Raw genomic sequence first — 19,075 nt, forward strand, 5'->3', positions numbered from 1 at the left:
GTGCCAGTGCCATATCATCTTGATGTTGACAACTTTGTAGCAGAGCTTGATGTCCAGAATTGTGATGCCACCAGCTTTGGTTTTCTTTTTCAACATTCCTTTGGCTATTTGAGGTCTTTTTTGGTTCCATACAAATTTTAGCATTCTTTGTTCTAGCTCCGTGAAAAAAGTTGGTGGTATTTTGATAAGGGATTGCATTAAATGTAAAGATTGCTCTAGGTAGCATAGACACTTTAACAATATTTGTTCTTCTAATCCATGAGCATGGAACATTTTTCCATTTCTTTGTGTCTTCCTCAATTTCTTTCATGAGTGTTCTGTAGTTTTCTGAGTACAGATCCTATGCCTCCTTGGTTAGGTTTATTCCTATGTATCTTATGGTTTTGGGTGTAGTTGTAAATGGGATTGACTCCTTAATTTCTCTTTCTTCTGCCTTATTGTTAGTATATAGAAATGCAACTGATTTCTCTGCATTGATTTTATATCCTGCCACTTTGCTGAATTCCTGAATGAGTTCTAACAATTTTGGGGTGGATGGAGTCTTTTGGGTTTTCCACATGTCGTCTTCGAAGAGTGAGAGTTTGACTTCTTTGCTGATTTGGATGCCTTTTATTTCTTTTTGATTTCTTCTGATTATTTATTACTTTGAAACCTTTGATTTATTTCTTCTGATTACTGAGGCTAGGACTTCTAGTACTATGTTGAACAACAGTGGTGAGAGTGGACATCCCTGTCATGTTCTTGACCTTAGGGGGAAAGCTCTCAATTTTTCCCCATTGATGGGCTTTTCATAGATGGCTTTTATGATTTTTTGAGGTTGTTTCCTCTATCCCTACACTGTGAAGAGTTTTAATCAAGAAAGGATGCTGTACTTTGTCAGATGGCTTTTCTGATTCTATTGGGAGGATTATATGGTTCTTGTCCTTTCTTTTATTTATGTAGTATATCACATTGATTGATTTGTGGATGTTGAACCACCCTTGCAGCCCAGGAATAAATCCCACGTGGTCATGGTGAATAATCCTTTTAATGTACTGTTGGAAACCTTTGGCTAGTATCTAGGTGAGAATTCTTTCATCCATGTTCATCAGGGATATTGGTCTGTAATTCTTTAGTGGAGTCTTTGACTTTGGGATCGAGGTAATGCTGGTCTCAGTAATGCTGGAAGAGTTTGGAAGTTTTCCTTCCATTTCTATTTTATTTTTTCCTTTCTTTTTTTAATTGAAGTGTAGTTGACACACAGTGTAACAATATTACATTAGTTTCAGGTGTACAACACAGTGATTCAGTAGTTCTGTACATTATTCGGTCCATTTCTTTTTTTGAAACAGCTTCAGAAGAATAAACATTAAATCTTTAAATGTTTGGTAGAATTCCCCTGGGAAGCTGTCAGGCCCTGGACTCTTGTTTGTTGGGAGATTTTTCATTATTGCTTCAATTTCCTTGCTCGTTATGGATCTGTTCAGGTTTTCTGTTTTTGCCTGTTTCAGCTTTGGGAGTTTGTACATCTCTAGGAATACATCCACTTCTTCCAGATTGCCTAATTTGTTGGCATATAGTTGCTCATAATATATTCTTATAATTGTCTGTATTGCTTTGGTGTTCGTTATGATCTCTCCTCTTTCATTCATGATTTTATTTATTAGGGTCCTTTCTCTTTTTGATAAGTCTGGCCGGGGTGTTATCAATTTCATTAATTCTTTTGAAGAACCATTTTCTAGTTTATCTATTGATCTGATCTATTGTTCTTTTGTTTTCTACTTCATTGATTTCTGCTCTAATCTTTATTATTTCTGTTCTACTGGGTTTAGACTTTATTTGCTGTTCTTTCTCCACCTCCTTTAGGTATAAGGTTAGGTTGTGTATGTGAGACCTTTCTTGTTTCTTGAGAAAGCCTTGTATTGCTATATACTTACCTCTTAGGACTGCCTTGACTGCATTGCAAAAGTTTTGGACAGTTGTGTTTTCATTTTCATTTGTTTCCATGAATATTTTTAATTCTTCTTTAATTTCCTGGTTGACCCATTCATTCCTTAGTAGAATGCTCTCTAACCTCCAAATATTTGAGTTCCTTCCAAATTTCCACTTGTGGTTGAGTTCAACTTTCAAAGCATTGTGGTCTGAAAATATGCAGGGAACGATCCCAGTCTTTTAGTTCTGGTTGAGACCTGATTTGTGACCCAGTATGTGATCTGTTCTGGAGAATGTTCCACGTGTATTCAAGAAGACTGTGTATTCTTTTAGTTTAAGATGGAATGTTCTGAATATATCCGTGAAGTCCATCTGGACAAGTGTGTCATTCAAAGGCCTTGTTTCCTTACTGATCTTCTGCTTAGATAATCTGTCCATTGCAGTGAGTGGGGTGTTAAAGTCTTCTATTATTGTATTATTATCAGTGTGTTTCTTTTTTTGTTATTTATTGGTTTATGTAATTGGCTCCTCCCATGTTAGGGGCATAAATACTTACAATTGTTAGATCTTGTTGGATTGACCCTTTAATTATGATATAGTGTCCTTCCTCATCCCTTATTACAGTCTTTTGTTTAAAATCTAATTTGCCTGATATGAGGATTGCTACCCCAGCTTTCTTTTGATGTCCATTAGCATGATAAATGATTTTCTGCCCCCTCACTTTCAATCTAGAGGTATCCGTGGGTCTAAAATGAGTCTCTTGCAGACAGCGTATGGATAGGTCTTGCTTTTTTATCCAATCTGATACCCTGTGTCTTTTGATGGGGTATTTAGCCCATTTACATTTTGAGTAACTGTTGAAAGATATGAACTTAGTGCCATTATATTACCTGTAAAGTCACTGTTTCTATAGATTGTCTCTATTCCTTTCTGGCCTATGTTACTTTAGATCCCTTTTGATATTTCTTGTAGGGCTGGTTTGGTGGTCACAAATTCTTTTAGCTTCTGTTTGTCCTGAAAGCATTTTATCACTCCTTCTATTTTGAAAGACATCCTAGCTGGATAAAGTATTCTTGGCTGCATATTTCCTCATTTAGCACCCTGAATATATCATAGCAGTCTTTTCTGACATGCCAGGTCTCTGTGGATAAGTCTGCTGCCAGCCTCATGTTTCTACCCTTGTAGGTTATGGACCTCTTTTCCTGAGCTGCTTTCAGGATTTTCTCTTTTGTCTCAGATTTGCAAAGTTCACTATTATATGTCGAAGTGTTGACCTATTTTTATTGATTTTGAGGGGGTTCTCTGTGTCTCCTGGACTTGAATAGCTGCTTCCTTCCCTAGATTAGGGAAGTTATCAGCTATAATTTGCTTCAGTATACCGTCTGTTCTCCCTCTTTCTTCTTTGTCTGGGATCCCAGTTATTCTAATATTGTTTTGCTTTATGGTATCACTTATCTGTTGATTTTCCCCTCATGATCCAGTGGTTTTTTATCTCTCTTTCTCAGCATCTTTATTATCCATTAATTCTCTCTTCTGCATCCTTTATCCTAGCAGTTAGAGCCTCCGTTTTTTATTGCATCTCATTAATAGCCTTCTTCATTTCGACTTCATTAGATTTTAGTTCTTTTGTTTCTCCAGAAAGGGATTCTCTAGTGTCTTCTATGCTTTTTTAAAGTCTAGCTAGTATCTTTATAATTGTTATTCTGAGCTCTAGTTCTAGCATTTTTCTTATATCCCTACTGGTTAGGTCCCTGGCAGTCAGTACTGCCTCTTGTTCTTTCTTGGGGTGAGTTTTTCTGTCTTTCATTCTTGCAGAAAGTGGTCACTTTTCTATTTGTAGAATTGTAGCAGTTCTTTTCTTAGATCTTCAGCTGAGTTGTAGGTGTTTAAAATTATTTGATAGCTATCCAGCTAATTTCCTGGGGCCAGACAAAACTAAGGTCTTCTACTCCTCTGCTGTCTTGGACTCTCTCCCAGAACTAATTAAAATTCTTAAAAGGTGATGTGGATCACCATTTTGCTTTTTAAAGAAACTGGGTTTTTTACATGTAAAATAAAAGTTATCAATTCAAATCTTAGTACATTTTATAAAAACAAAAGGTAATGTTGTAATAAAACAGCAGTAGCTTTGTTAGGCAACATACTATTTATTTATTCTGTGCAATAAAATACTTTGTTCATACTAGACTTATTCAACATGACTAACAGTCACTATGGACATTTCATGAATCTTCATGAGTCTCCCATAGACTTTACTGTTGAGGTGGGGAGACACTTACAGTCATAATGTGCCGTGAAAACTTGAAAACATTACTTCGTAGGAGATAATGTTCATATTATTTGAATTGCTTTTAGGTACTAAACAACTGAGTTACAAGAACTGAAAATGGAAAGCATTCTAAAAGCCCATGAACACTGTTGTTCACACCCTTCTTCAGAACACACTAAACTTTAAGCTTGTTTGACACATTTCTTTTCATACACAGCAAACAACTGCATGCAATAAAAGCCTGACAGGTAATGCTGCTGTGTAAACACAGCAACTATTTCTGAAAAAAACACAGGATATATACTCAAACCTGTCCAGTTCCATAATCTGTATCGCATAGATCACTTAATCACATACATAGCTATATACATATGTACGCAAGAATGTAGTAGGATGACAGTGAAGTCTAGTCACAGTAATTTACAGGCTCAGTATATATTTTACACTTGAAGGAAAATTTCAGTATTTTAGAATCATTTAGTAGGTGTTATGTATACTACACTTTATGAAATCTGAAAGATAATGAAATAAATTTTTTCCAACAATTTGATAATAAAACAGACACTGTTTCCCCAAATACTTGTCCTGTCTGTCTATATGATCTGTTTGATCTTAGAACCACTAATCATAAAGACTGACTGAGTGGAATAACTAGACAAATGATGAGGCCAAAGATGATTACCAATTTGATTAACTCAACACAGATTTTGCATAAATTAACAGATCAGGAGTTGCAACTCAGTCATTTAAAAAACTCCATTACCAGTTATTTTGGTGCTAAAGGTAGAGTAGCATGTGGTAAAAAAATATGAAGTATTGTCTCATCAGGTAACACTTAATGGAAAGGTTCAGTATCTGGTGGAATGGAAAAGCGCAACTGCGTCCTGACTGTTGGACTAAACATTACATTCACTGCACTCTCATTTTCTTTTGTTCTCTCTCTCTTTTTTTTTTTTTTAAGATTTTATTTATTTGAGAGAGAGAGCACGCGCACACATGAGTGGTAGAGAGGGACAGAGGGAGAGGGAGGATACTCCCCACTGAACAGGGAGCCCAAGAACGTGGGGCTTGATCCCAGGACCCTGAGGTCATGACCTGAGCTGAAGGCACATGCTTAACTTACCAAGCCACCCAGGCATCGATGCCCATTTTTTTTAAAGATTTTATTTATTTGAAAGTGAGAGAGAGTGCACTCTCATTTTCTGTATATACAGTTCAAAGCTCTAAAGGAGTTTGGCTCTTACTTTTTTTTTTTAAGAAAGGAAAAGTTTAAAAAAAAAAAAGTCAAAAGGAGATGATAACTAGCCTTAATATGTCCCTGTCAATATTATGAATATTGTCATAAAAAGCTGTTTTTTAAAAATTAGAACAGAAACTTAATTTTTTTAATCTTAAGATGTATAGAATGTTTCTAGGATAGGATATTAAAAATGATCCAAATCCATGCATGGTGTAAGATCATTTTTCTAATTGGGTTGAGTCACTTGAGTCAGTGTTAGGATCACCCTTTTTTTAATTTTTATTCTTTTAAGTGTTTGATAATAAGTTGTACCTCAATCAGAGAAGAAGTATGTTTGCTTTTTGAAATCTCATTTATTAGTTTCTCTGTAAACATGGTACCAGTAGTTCTTGTTCTTGCCTCTTACCCATGTCTTCCCTCTCTCCCTCCCCTACCCTTCACTTTCTCTCAGCGAGCTTGTGGGACTGGGCATACAATGTGAGGAAATTATGTGAGTTGGGAATTTCACTGTTCATTTTGGGAGAAGAATTAGTTCTTTATAACATTTTCTAATTGCCATGGTAACTTTTTTCATAGTTAGTTACTATGGAAAATATATCAACAAAGAATTTTTCTCATCACTTAAGCAAATCAAACTTAAGTACCATTTGATACCCTTTAGTGAAGTTGGACATCTTTAAAGGAGGCTTTCTTTTAAAATTATTGTGGAATAGACAGTTTAAAAATTTTGTGTGGTTCGTTTGAAATTGTTTTCAAGTAATAGAATATGCTTTTCTCTGTTAGAGAACTAATGTTTAGGATTTCAATCTGGTGGGCAGAATATTTGGCCACATGTAGCAATAACCTTCTACAAAGATCTCATCGTGTAGATGAATTTAGCAACCAGATTTTGGGAATACCTACTCCCACATTCTTGTTACAGTGAATGGTATTTGTTCAGTTTCCACGGCTATATCCATGCACTTACACTTTTCTTTTTAACATACAGTTTGTCCAAGGAAGAGCATGGCATAGCATGAGTATATGCAAATGAATGAATAGTGATGTTGGGATTGTATGGGGTTTTTTAATGTTATTTAAAATATTTGCTTCCCTGTATTCCAGATTGATGATTTTCAAATTTGTAAAGCAGAAGAATTATTTTTAAAATAAATTCCTAAAATAAGTAGAGATATAATTGTTCTGAGTGAAGCAGTGCTGGTGGTAAGGGTTTAGAGCCAAATCCTCTAGTATTTCTTTGAACAAAGTTTAGAAAAGCCTAATATTTAATAAACATATTGAAATGTAAGTATTCTCTAAATAGTACAGATTTTCTTGTGAGGGAAAAATCAAGGTTTTTCTTGTCTTTTAGACTTAAAGGTACTAAATATCTGCCCTAAAGATAAAATAATCACCGTGGATTATTGTTTGGGATACATAATGGTGGATTGGGTGCCAGAGGACCGAGGTTCTGATCCCAGAGCAAGTTATTTAACATGATGTCCATATTCTCACCTGGAAAGTTAAGCAGTTGAATTAGAATTAGAAGAGATTTTAGAGATAATCTGTTAATAGTCTGGTAATCAACTTTTAAGTCCTCTTAACTCTTAGAAAACCCTCTCACACCATACAACTTCAGTAGATTTAGTATCTTTTTTTTTTTAACTAATCTGTATGTCCAAGTGTTACTCAGACTCATGATCCTGAGATCAAGAGTTGTACACTCTACCAATTGAGCCAGCCAGATGTCTCAGTAGTCTTATTATCTTCATGTTGATTTGAGTCACAGTATATGGTTCTTCCCTTTCTTCATAAATGTCAAAAGGAAACATTAATATGATCTTTATTTCTTATAGGTTCAGCATGCACTGAAAAAATCCGAGAAGGCTTTGGATACCCTAAACAAAGCCATTGTCATTGATCCCAAGAATCCTCTATGCAAATTTCACAGAGCCTCAGTTTTATTTGCAAATGAAAAATATAAGGTAAGATATGTATCTTAATGGTTTTCCGCATTTTACTGCTTAAGTTTTGCCCCTTCTTTTAATAGACCAAAAGTTATTTATACTTTTCATCTCTAATAGTTTATTTTTGCCATTTTCAGAAGCTGTTCATTTTCTTTTGTGATTTTTTTTCTTTATGAAATACTGATAGGTAGGATGGATTGTATGGATATTTAGGAATATGTGTTATCCCTCATAAGAATTCCATATATAGAAAGACAGTTTTTCCATCAGGGAGTTATCTTGAAGGGAAGACCTAAACCATTCTCTTAGGACCAAAATATCTGAGCAAGTGGCAAATGAATGTGTGTACATTATTCAGCAGATATTTACTGAGTACCTGTTACATGTCAGTGACTAGGAGTATAGTGGCAAGCAAAGCAATCACATTTCCTGCATTTGAAGAACTCACTAGATGGTACCCTTTTAGAGGGGTAACAGACATTAATCAAATAATGACAAAAATAATGCATGTTGAGTACATAAAGGAAAAGTAATAGTGAGTTGTGAAAGCTTATGATAGAGATACTTGGTCTAGCGTGATGTGTTTATCTCTTTACTTCTCACACTGTTTTCCAAATTGTGGAGTTGTAGCATGGGAAAAAAAACAAAAAAGAAGATAAGGAAAATTGAGAAAGAAAAAAGAGACACAAAGTGACATGGGGTTTTTGTCATCATTTACTCAACCGTAAACCGTGAATCCAAAGTTTTGATTTAAAGTTCAGGTTAGTTGTTTAATAAATTTAGGCTCTTCCTAAAAAGAGTAAAAACTTACCAAACAAAAAACAAACAAAAAACTCCCAAAATTTAAGTGCACAGAAAATGTTGGACCAAATAATCCATTTCAGTAGACTCCCCTAGAAATCAGTTCTTCCAGGACACATTGGCATTTGCTAAAATTGAAAAATACAAAACCAATGATAAATTCTTAATATTTCCAGACTAACAAAGATACATAAAATCAACCATCTGATTTATTCTTTGTCATTTATTCAGTGATTCCCCTATCTCACTCTGGTTTTCTTTATTAAGAAGTAGATGTCTAGTCCCACTGTTTTTGTTCTTCTGTAAAAGCTACTTTTTTTTTTTTTTTTTTTTGTAAAAGCTACTTTTAAATCTAAGAAACACTTTTCAACTTTTAACTTGCTCTTCAAGGTACTATAATTGTAATTCACCATTTATTTTCATGTTTCTGCTTCATTGTACCTCTTTACATTTGTGGTCAGGTTCTTCAATTGAAGGATTTTAATCAATTTATTACTCTCAGAGCCGTTTTAATGCCAACACCTCTACCCAAGTATGCCATATAAATCAGCCCTGGGCTTGGTTCAAGAAGCCCAAATTATGATCTGACCCATTGTTGAAGTTAGTATGGTCACAGTCATTTTTGACTACCAGCTTAGGGTTTGGCTAAATGATAAGGCCTACCTTGATGCACGGGTATACCCAATATAACACTACTAAAATAAAAAGGAGTATGGGGAAAAGTTACTGATTACTTGTGAAGTGTCGGCTTGAAAAATGAAAAGCAAATGGTGGCAACCTCTCTGTGGCAAAAGCCTTGAGCTGCATTGACATCAGGTAGGTCTTAAGTCTTTCAGGCAGAAATGAGAACTCTGATACTACGTTAAATACTGTTTCTCAGTGAGTCTTTGTAATTAGATTATCAGGGTGGCAGGTATGATAGATGCATGAAATGTTTATAACAATTACAGCACGCAGTTATAGAAAGAAACCCTATCCATTCTGAGCTGTGTGTGGTGAGCAGTGAAGGACTGGGGTTTGTTGTCCCGATTAATATTTCTTTAAAACAGTGGTTCTCAGTATGGCCTGTGAACTTCTGGGAGTCCCCAAAAGTCCTTTCAAGGAGTCTACAAGGTCAAAACTATTTCCAGAGTAATATTTAGATGTTATTTGCCTTTTTCACTTTTGTTTTCTCACCAGTGGACAGTGGAATTTTCCAAAAGCTACATAGCGAACAGATTGAATGCAGAAGCAGATAAGCGAGTCCAGCTGTTTTAACCAGAGATTTGAAAAAATGTTAAGCAGTGCCACTATTCTTACTGACTTACTGTTCTGAAAAGTTATTTTTCATTAAAAAAATATTATCTATGTTAACATGTAATGCTTTGGTGTTGTTACTTTTAAATTAATGGATAAATGTTTTTAAAACTTTTCACATTTTTATTTCTGATATAGTAAGTATTGATAGCTATAATCCACATTAACAAAAACTCTTTGGGTTCCTCAATAAGCTTTAAGAGTATAAAGAAGTCTGGAGACCCAACCAGTGTGAAAATTGCTTTTTTGCAATATTAAAATCAGTCTCAGGCTTCTTCATTGTGGTACAGGCTTCATCAGTCCCTGTCAGTAATGTTTGATAGGTGTTAACAGTGATTGTAAGTAAATGATATCTGTGACCACAGATCTTTTATCTTGATTCTTTATTCCATGTATATTTTACAATACTTTATAGTATGGAAGGACTAGAAAACAGTCTACCTCATAGAATTATCATATGTAATAAGTCTTCCATTCCTAGACAAGCAGGTGTGATTCTAAGACCCATTCAGCCCAGCAGTATTTTGAGTTTTTCTGTTAGGTTGCCAGCACTTAGGAAGACAATGAAGGGTTAAGGATGCTCCAGAGCCCCTTACATATTTGTGTAAAAAACATAGCACTTTAAAACAAATACACTAAGAAAGTGCACATGCACGTGTGTGTGTGCCTTTACTCTTCTTTTTTTTTTTTTTTTTTTTAAGATTTTATTTATTTATTTATTTGACAGAGAGAGAGAGAGAGATCACAAGTAGGGAGAGCAAGTAGGCAGGGGCCGGGGGTGGGGAAGTAGGCTCCCTGCTAAGCAGAGAGCCTGATGCAGGGCTCCATCCCAGGACCCTGAGATCATGACCTGAGCCTAAGGCAGAGGCGTAACCCACTGAGCCACCCAGTGTCCCATATTTTTTATTCCTTTTTATTAGAGAAAACTTCAGACATCACTATACTGTGATAATGAGTCCATGGAACCTACCACCCAGCTACTTTCATACTACTTCCCACAAAAATATTTTTTGTTAATCTTTTATTTTAGATAAAATTAAAAAATAAAAAATTTACGTAATATTTTTTACATAAAAAATTTACAAAAGCCAAGAAATTACATTTGGCCTTATGTTAAGAGAGGGTCAGGTAAGGATGTATTAAACTCTCTTAGAACTGTGAAATAAGATTGGTTCCTTATCTTTTATACCCTTCTTAGAGAGATAATACTAAAGTCTTATACCAATCAGTGAATAAATCCCCTAATGTTACCCAAATGCCCATATAATCCTCTGATACCTTTATGAGCCCACTGTCTTTGATCACTGCTTTATTCCTTATATCTCTTTGGGGGCTTTTATGAAAGTAACAGGCTTATTACCCAAAAATTCAAATAATATGAAGGTATAAAAAAATACGAATTTGAATGTGTCTCATAAGGGGACCTTTCAGGGAGGAGCATTGTTAACAACTCAGAACATACTTCTTTAGATCTTTTTCCTCATTATTTATGTATTTTTAATTGTACCTAACAAAGTGGACTTACCCTGTTGTGGTAGGCAGGGTAATGATCACTTAAGGATGTCCATGCTCTAATCCTGAGCACCTGTGAATGTGTTACCTTGCACAGCAGAGAAAACTTTACAGATGAGATTAAGGATACGGACCTTGAGTTGGGGAGAGTATCCTGCCTTATTGAGGTGGTCCTAGTCTAATCACATGAATCTTAAAATTGGAGTATCTTTCCCAGCTCTAGTTGGAACCAGCATGAGAAAGACTCAACCAGCCTTTGTAGCCTTTGAAGTTGGAGTAAGGACGCTACAAGCCAAAAACTGTGGGTAGCCTCTAGATGCCAAGAAAGGCAGGGAAGTAGGTACCCTCCAGAAAGGAAGGCACCTTGATTTTAGCCCAGTGAGACTCATATTAGACTTCTAATGCACAGACTGCAAGATTTAAAAAATGTGTCTTGTTTTAAGCTGTCATAACTGTGGTAATTTTTCACATACTGTTCTATAACTTGCTTTTTTCACTTTAACACTCCTATGGAGAGATATTTGATACTTACCTTTTTTTTTTTAAACCTAACTTATATTGGATTTTGTTTTTACTACAAAGAGGCATAGAGAAGAAAAGTATATAACCTCTGTGGACATTAAAGAGAAATATATTTATGTTAGAAAATTCAAAAAATAAAGAAAGCTACCAAGGGAAAAATAGAAGGTCCCTTCTCCCCTTTTACCTCAATCACTCCCTCCCCAAGAGTCAGCCATATATATGGGGCATATATGTATTGATTTCTGCCAGAAAAAAAGAAAAATTTATATATATGCTCACATAAATATAAAACATGGGAATACCCACATAACTGTTTGTATATGTGTGATATATATTTTGTTACGGAAGAAATAATATTTTTGCACGTACTCTTTTGCATCTCGCTTTTTTTTTTTGTTTTTTTCAATTCTTTTAACATATGGTTGAGCATATGGTTGAGCACCTACAGATGTAGTGTCCCATAGAGGACGGACCACAATTTATTTAGCTAGGCTGTGATTAGACACACCTGGCAGTGATTTGCAGCAGCATGGTGGATTGAATATTCTTACAAAAATGATTTAGTGAACTTTTTTTAATATATCCCTGAGATAAATGCCTAGCAGCGAGATTGCTGAATCCGTGGTGCAGTTTTTAACTTAATAGGTAGTGCTAAATTGTCCTCACAAACAGCTTGCATCAGTTTACAATTCCACCTTCAGTGGTGAGAATGCCTGATTCCTCTCTCTCATGGTAACTTTATGCAACATCAAGTTATTTTTATTTTTGTCCATTTGCCAGGTGAAAAATGGACAATATCTCATTTGGGGAACCAGTTTCATTTTTGATCGTCATGTCTTTTAAATGAAAATCTATTTCTCTATCTTTTCTCTCAATTTCCCCAGCCCTTCTACAATGGTCAAAAGATTTCTAAACAGTTTTGACTTAATTCAGAGGGTTAAATTTTAGACTCTTCATCATTAGTTAAAATGACAGGTTGGTATTCAAAGCTTAGTGTTTGCATCAGGGAAAAGGCTTATTAACAGAACTTCAAAATTGTTGGGGTGCCTGGGTGGCTCAGTGGGTTAAAGCCCCTGCCTTCGGCTCAGGTCATGATCTCAGAGTCCTGGGATCGAGCCCTACATTGGGCTCTCTGCTCAGCAGGGAGCCTGCTTCCTCCTCTCTCTCTGCCTGCCTCTCTGCCTACTTGTAATCTCTGTCAAATAAATAAATAAAATCTTTAAAAAAAAAAAAGAACTTCAAAATTGTTTTATTCTGCAACTTAGTTTTCAAAATGCTTTTACACAGTGTAATGGAGTATTGTTATTTTAAATAAAATGGTGGCAAAAGCAAGCATTGTCACCTGCATGTGTGTATTCTCAGTGTACTCTGGTGAATTCCTGCCATTTCTTAGTTCCTGTTCTCATAGTATTTTCATCCGTTTTATTTTCACAAGAACTAATGCAGTAAGGAAGTGCATTGATTAAGATCTAGTATAAGCTTTAGGTAAGATGACTTGGGAAATCAAATAAAGATACTTGTTTAATTAGAACTTTGTAAAATTTTGCTACTCTGTTTTTCTTTGCTTTTTTCAGTCTGCTTTACAAGAACTTGAAGAATTGAAACAAATTGTTCCCAAAGAATCCCTCGTTTACTTCTTAATAGGAAAGGTAAAGATTGGGGCCATGGTCCTAAACTGTGACTTTGATAACAAATATAACTTCTGAAGAAGAAATATAATACATATGGTGCAACATCTGTTGAGCAAATTCAGCTAGAGCTCTGAACTAAATGCTCTGGGAATAAAGAATGAATTAAGTTAAAACATTTAAGAAGATGATATCCTGATGTAGGAGCAAGAACACACACTCCATAATCCTAAACATACTGTAGTTTTGGAAATGTATTAACACTTAACAGCCAGTGGCAGTCCTGAGTTCATAACTGAGATTGTATCTTGGAAAGCTCTTAGCCTCCAATGATCAACAAAATACATAGGCATCCCCCAAAAGAAGAAAATTAATGGTTCTGTGTTGTCTTAATGAGAAGAACTGGCTTCCAAGATTTCTAAGACAGACTAGTCAAGACTTTATAGACTTGGCCACTAGATGCCAACTGGTTAAGGTAACTGGGAACAGTGGACAGGTGTTGAGAGTTGATATAACAGCCGTTAAAATCAGTGTAAATAAATGCTAATCAAGCAGCTTATAGTCCATTTCTTTTAGTTGTCATTGATCCAGTCAAAGTATGATTTATTGGAAGCTCACTATCAGAGGCAAGGAATTCTGAAAATATCTGAATATATTATAAGGAACTCAGGTTAGTCTTGAGTTTTTCTATAGAATGAAAATGGCCTACTTATCAGAATGGGTTTGTAGCATGTAAATCAGAAGCCTATTTAAATTACTAATGTATAGGATTTTATAATTGAAGCTCACAACTTAATGAAAAATGTAGTGCTGCTGTTTATTTTTAGGTTTACAAGAAGTTAGGTCAAACGCACCTCGCCCTGATGAATTTCTCTTGGGCTATGGATTTAGATCCTAAAGGAGCCAATAACCAGATTAAAGAGGCAATTGATAAGCGCTACCTTCCAGATGATGAGGAGCCAATAACCCAAGAAGAACAGATCAGTGAGTATCATCCATAAGAACCAGGTTTGTATGTGTATCAAACCAGAGAGCTAATGAAACATCACCTCAGAGCTAGGCAAAGGGGAACAGATTTTTATTTATGACCTAGAATAAACATGGAAATTTTCTTGAGTACTAAATATTCAGAGAGCTACCTTTGCATAAGGTTGTGTAGGCTGCTTTTTATTTTTTTAACCATGGTATTTTTTTTTATACTAAATGGAATTTTAGAGAAATTAAATAGGGCAATATGTTAACAAGTGCATGTGGTGTCAGGTAACTAATCATTTTGGATCTAATTTGCTGTGTGACTTTGATAAATCCATTGCAAGTTTTTCCTAGGACCTCAGTTTAGGTTTAAATACGTAACTAATGCCTGCCTTACCTGCCTCATAGGAATGCGGGGTGGGATGGGAATGATAGATGTGATAGTATGTTGAAGACATTGTAAGTGCTAAGTGAATGAAAAATAAATTCATTCACATTAAAAAGTATTGACAGATCTGCAGTATGACTATTCAAATTCTCTGAAACTCTAGCAAATTCAAAATCTAAAAATACAGCTAATGTATATAAATTGAAGGGTCAAGAAAAGAAGAGTGAACAAAGAAGTAGTTTAAAGCAGTAGTAAATACTCTATCCCTAAATTGAGTGCGTATCTTTTTTTTTAAGATTTTTCTTTAAATTTTTTTATTTGAGAGAGCATGCAAGTGGGGGAAGGGGTAGAGGGAGAGAATCTTCAAGCAGACTCCCCACTGAGCGTGGAGCCCTGCATGGGGCTCTGTCCCAGGAACCATGAGCTCATGACCTGAGCTGAAACCAAGAGTCAGATGCTCAACTGACTGAGGCACTCCTAACTTAAGTGTATATCTTAAAATAACTAGTGAGAACTGAGTCCTTTTTTAAGGTTTGTTTTTTTTTGTTTTGTTTTTTTTTTTTAAGGCTGGGGGGGGGGGGGGGGGGGGAGTCGGGAGAAGGGGCAGAGGGAGAGAGAGAATCTTAAGCAAGTCTACACCTAGCATGGAGCTGGATGCAGGGCTTGATCTCACATCGCTGACTGAGATCACGACCTGAACTGAACCCAAGAGTGGGTCACTCAATTGACTGCCACCTAAGACGCCCATAACAGTATTTTTAATAACAAGAGAATTGAGAAACTTCTGATGAGATGAACTAAGACGCCTTTGTTCCAGAAAACTTGGCAGAAGGCCTTAATTAAAATCATAATTCCTGTAATCCCAATAACCCTTTTTAAACTGAGGGTGTATTTTATATTTCTGTGAACTAGCAGGGACTGTTCCCAAAGTAGAGTCAACAGTTGGAGAGAATGTCAGTCTTTTTTCAGTGTCTTGAAAATTAGCTCTAATTCCTAGGGTAGGAATAAGGAATTCATTAGGGAGAGGCAGCTTTAATATTTAAAACTCTTAAAGGTTAAATGCAATGAACTGATCTTCTCAGACATGCTGTAAAATAAGGAACCTGAGTTGCATTTTATTGAAGGATATCAGGATTTTTAAGGGACTTAATTTAAGATCTCTCTCTGCATGGAATAGTTTTCCTTACTTGTTTTCATGAACCAAGAAGAAATATTTGTCAGATACCTTACTGTAGACTTTTATTTTTGTTTTTAAAGTGGGAACAGATGAATCCCAGGAGAGCAGCATGACAGATGCAGATGACACACAACTTCATGCAGCTGAAAGTGATGAATTTTAACTTCTGGAAATCAGACTTTTGCAACTGGATGTGTGACTAGTGCTGACATGTTTCTTGTCCCTCCATATACTGAGTCTTCACTCTTGAGCCGGCAGTGTCATCATCTATCACTTATACCATGAGTGTGCCACTTTCATTGGACCCTGACTGTACACAGAATGAAAGGCAGTGCAATATTTAGCTGCTAACAAGACTGGCTCTTTCACCAGTATGAATGACAATTTAGGGGGGTAGGATGGGGAACTTTGTTTTCTTTTCTTTTTTTTTTTTCTTTAATCTCCCTTTGTTGGAAAGCTATCATGGAAGGAAGAGTTATGTTTTATCTTGAAGGAACCATTAGATACGGAAAATAGTGATGAACCAGAATTTCTTGGTCGTTTTTCCAAAAATTTGTTTTTATTTGGTTCTGTTCCTGATTAACAGAGTGACTGACCTTCATTTCTAGGTTCTTCAAGAATGGTGTTAGCAAGTGCCAGATGGAACAATAAAAAGACATTGCCTATAACAGAGTAACTTGATTGCCAAGGAATGTAAATTACCTTAAACTTGCAGTGTCTCCCATAAGCAAATGTAATGGGCACATTGGGACTCATGTGTAGGAATCAAATATCCCTCCATACAGTGTACACTTATTCTTGGCAAGAATGCTTTAATGTCTAACCAAGAATTTTAATTTATTCATCTTGCTTCAAAGTGTTGATCATTGTCTTGGTATTGCAAACTTTAAAGTTGTCCCTTTACCATATTGCCTCTTCTCTTTGAGCTCTGTGGGATCACCTTTAACATTCAGAGATGGTAGAGTGTTTGCCCACTGAAAAGCCAAAACAAGGCCCTTAATAGCCATTTAAGTTCACCATAAGAATCAAAATGAGAACACTAAAGTGGAGAGACTTTAAGAGATCATGATAGTGAAAGCCTTAATACAATCAAAATTGTACCATAACCTTGAATCTATATTTGTTCAAGAAAGTATCCCTTTGACTTTTCTAAGTGTTTAAGCAGGGTGCAAGAATGTGTAGTTACCTTTGGTTGAGGTCATTTCCATTCTTTCCGGCTCTCTGCTTCAAATTATTTTCAGTAGCGTGAGTCACCAAAACGTTTACCGAGAGTGATTGGGTTTAGGCTATTAGAGATTTTTAGCTGCAAAAGAAAAACCCCATTCTTATGAAGGAGGTGAGTTCTCTCCTGAGTTTCTCATAAATTGGTGTCTTCGGGGAATGGCCACAATTTTAAAGATCTAATTATGCATAATAAAATGGGAATTATTGGAATTTCACAGTAACAGATTTAAAGTCTTAAATTGTGTATCTCCTTTATTGTAATGTATTGAAATTTTTAGAGAAACTTTAGTTGTTAACTTTTTTTTAAGTGCCAATGTCAGAATATAACAAATTATAGTTTCTTATGAATGACAGGCCTACGGTTATTATTTTGGATTATTTGATGAAGGACAAATTTATCTACTGGTTACCTGTACCTGTTAGTCAAGTTGTAAAAATAAGGTGGATTACAGAAGATGTGAACAAAATTTTAACCTGTAGATTCAGTAACTTCCTATCATTTACTGTTAATCTGTTCATTTGAATGTGGATTAAATACCATCATAAATTAATTCAAGTCAGAGTCCTAGATTAGGTATTGGGTGCCAGAGAGAGATTTAACAAAATTTCTTACCTAAATCCATGTAATATGTGCTGCTTAAAGAAATAATTTATAAGAAAAAGGAAAGGTTGGGAGTAAATGAATATCATTAAAGTTCCCAAAGGCTAGCACTTGGATTCTAACAAATATTCCATTTTATTCATTAGTTCTGTAATATTTAATTTTATATTCCTTTATTTTTTTAATTGGCAAATCATAAGCCAGCTATATAACATTATAAAATACAAAATTTCATAGAAAGCTTCAACCTGAGCTCTATTACAAAGCCTGGAGAAAGCTGAACTAGAACATAATTTGCTAATGTATAATTATCTTTTTGTACAAAGTAGGAATTTATGTCCTGTGCCAGAGGTGAGAACCTTTCTGGTACTAATTTTGAGACCAAGGATAAAAGGATAGTTGTGGAAGGCACACCATGGCAATGGCTGGCTATGGGATGCTCAGCCCAAGCTTAGCCTGATTTCATTTTCCTCATACCTACTTTAAAAACGTTTAGGTATTTGAAACCGTATTCCCACCTAGTAACTGTTTTTGGCTTGCTTGCTTGCCTTTTTTTTTTTTTTTTCTTTTTTTTGGCCTGGAATGAGGATCAAATAAACAGAAAAGGACATACATTTTGATCAAGCAAAATGTTTGCTTGAAATTTCAGTAGTTACTTTGAAGGAAATTTAAAATACTACGAATAACATCTTTTTTAGTCTCTTTAAGCTTTTCATACACATACATATATGTGTACACACACACACACTTGTTTGGAAGTTATGTTGTGGCATTGGATATTTTTCCCCCTTGGAAATGGTTCTTAACTTTGGGATTTTAGAAGGTTGGAAATATTTTTTCAAGTGAACAATGGTACTCAAAATAATGAAAGGTGGTCCCTACTTTTTCTGTATTTCATTATTTTAAAATTTTTGTTTTTTTCCAAGAACTGCAAGTTACATTTGAACCATGCTGCTGTTGTACCTTAAACAAAAACTCAGTGATAACCAGTATTTAGTCTATTAAAAATGCTCTTTTTGAAGAAAAAAGTTTGGAAGTCTCTGATTAGCCAGAATATAGTATGGGTCTTCACTGAGAAATATGGTGAACCATTTTCTTTGTGAAAATCCAGGAAAATGCAAGTGTGGGTGTGATGTGTGTGTTCTATTTGCATTGAAACAATGTAATTTTGTGTCTTTTTTTTTTTTTTTTTTTTTTTTTTGCTTTTCCTGACTTATTTCAGAAATTGTACAGTCCTTGGGGGCGGGGAGAAAGCCTTTTCTGTTAATATATTTGCAATTCATTAAAGGATACGGAAAATCCCAATAAATTACTTTTGAAAGCAATTTATAATCAAGTTGTTGAAGCTACGTAACAGCTGTGCCATCTGTATTTTTATAGTAAGGCACAGCAAAATAGTGAAAAATTAACAGTTTTACACTCCACAAGTCTAAGGCAGTGTTTCTCTAATTTTTTTTTAAACTTAGACCCTCTTCCAATACATACATACACTTTAAAAAAAAAAAAACTCACATCGTTTTTTAGTATTATTTGGAATTTCCAGATAAATATTGTGACAAAAATGTAATTTTTAGAATATATTTTTCTT

At 35.1% G+C, this 19,075-nt stretch overlaps 1 protein-coding gene across 10 annotated transcripts in view; it reads left to right on the forward strand.

Annotated features, from left to right (window-relative positions):
* CDC27 (cell division cycle 27) overlaps positions 1 to 18,812 on the forward strand; it is a 73,295-nt gene extending 54,483 nt beyond the window's left edge. For 4 of the 10 annotated variants that reach the window (XM_032870917.1, XM_032870918.1, XM_032870920.1 and 1 more), the window contains 4 exons: positions 7,256 to 7,384; positions 13,072 to 13,146; positions 13,953 to 14,109; positions 15,743 to 18,812. In XM_032870917.1, the coding sequence (XP_032726808.1) occupies positions 7,256 to 7,384; positions 13,072 to 13,146; positions 13,953 to 14,109; positions 15,743 to 15,825 (444 nt within the window). In that variant the 3' untranslated portion in view covers positions 15,826 to 18,812. Of the gene's footprint in view, positions 1 to 7,255; positions 7,385 to 13,071; positions 13,147 to 13,933; positions 14,134 to 15,742 lie in introns of those variants that run through there. The other 6 variants (XM_032870924.1, XM_032870926.1, XM_032870927.1 and 3 more) reach the window with 4 other exon arrangements.
* The last annotated feature ends 263 nt before the right edge of the window (positions 18,813 to 19,075 follow it).

The sequence above is a fragment of the Lontra canadensis genome, unplaced genomic scaffold (genome assembly GCF_010015895.1).
Source record: "Lontra canadensis isolate GAN:19392208 unplaced genomic scaffold, GSC_riverotter_1.0 scaffold41, whole genome shotgun sequence".
NCBI lineage: Eukaryota > Metazoa > Chordata > Mammalia > Carnivora > Mustelidae > Lontra > Lontra canadensis.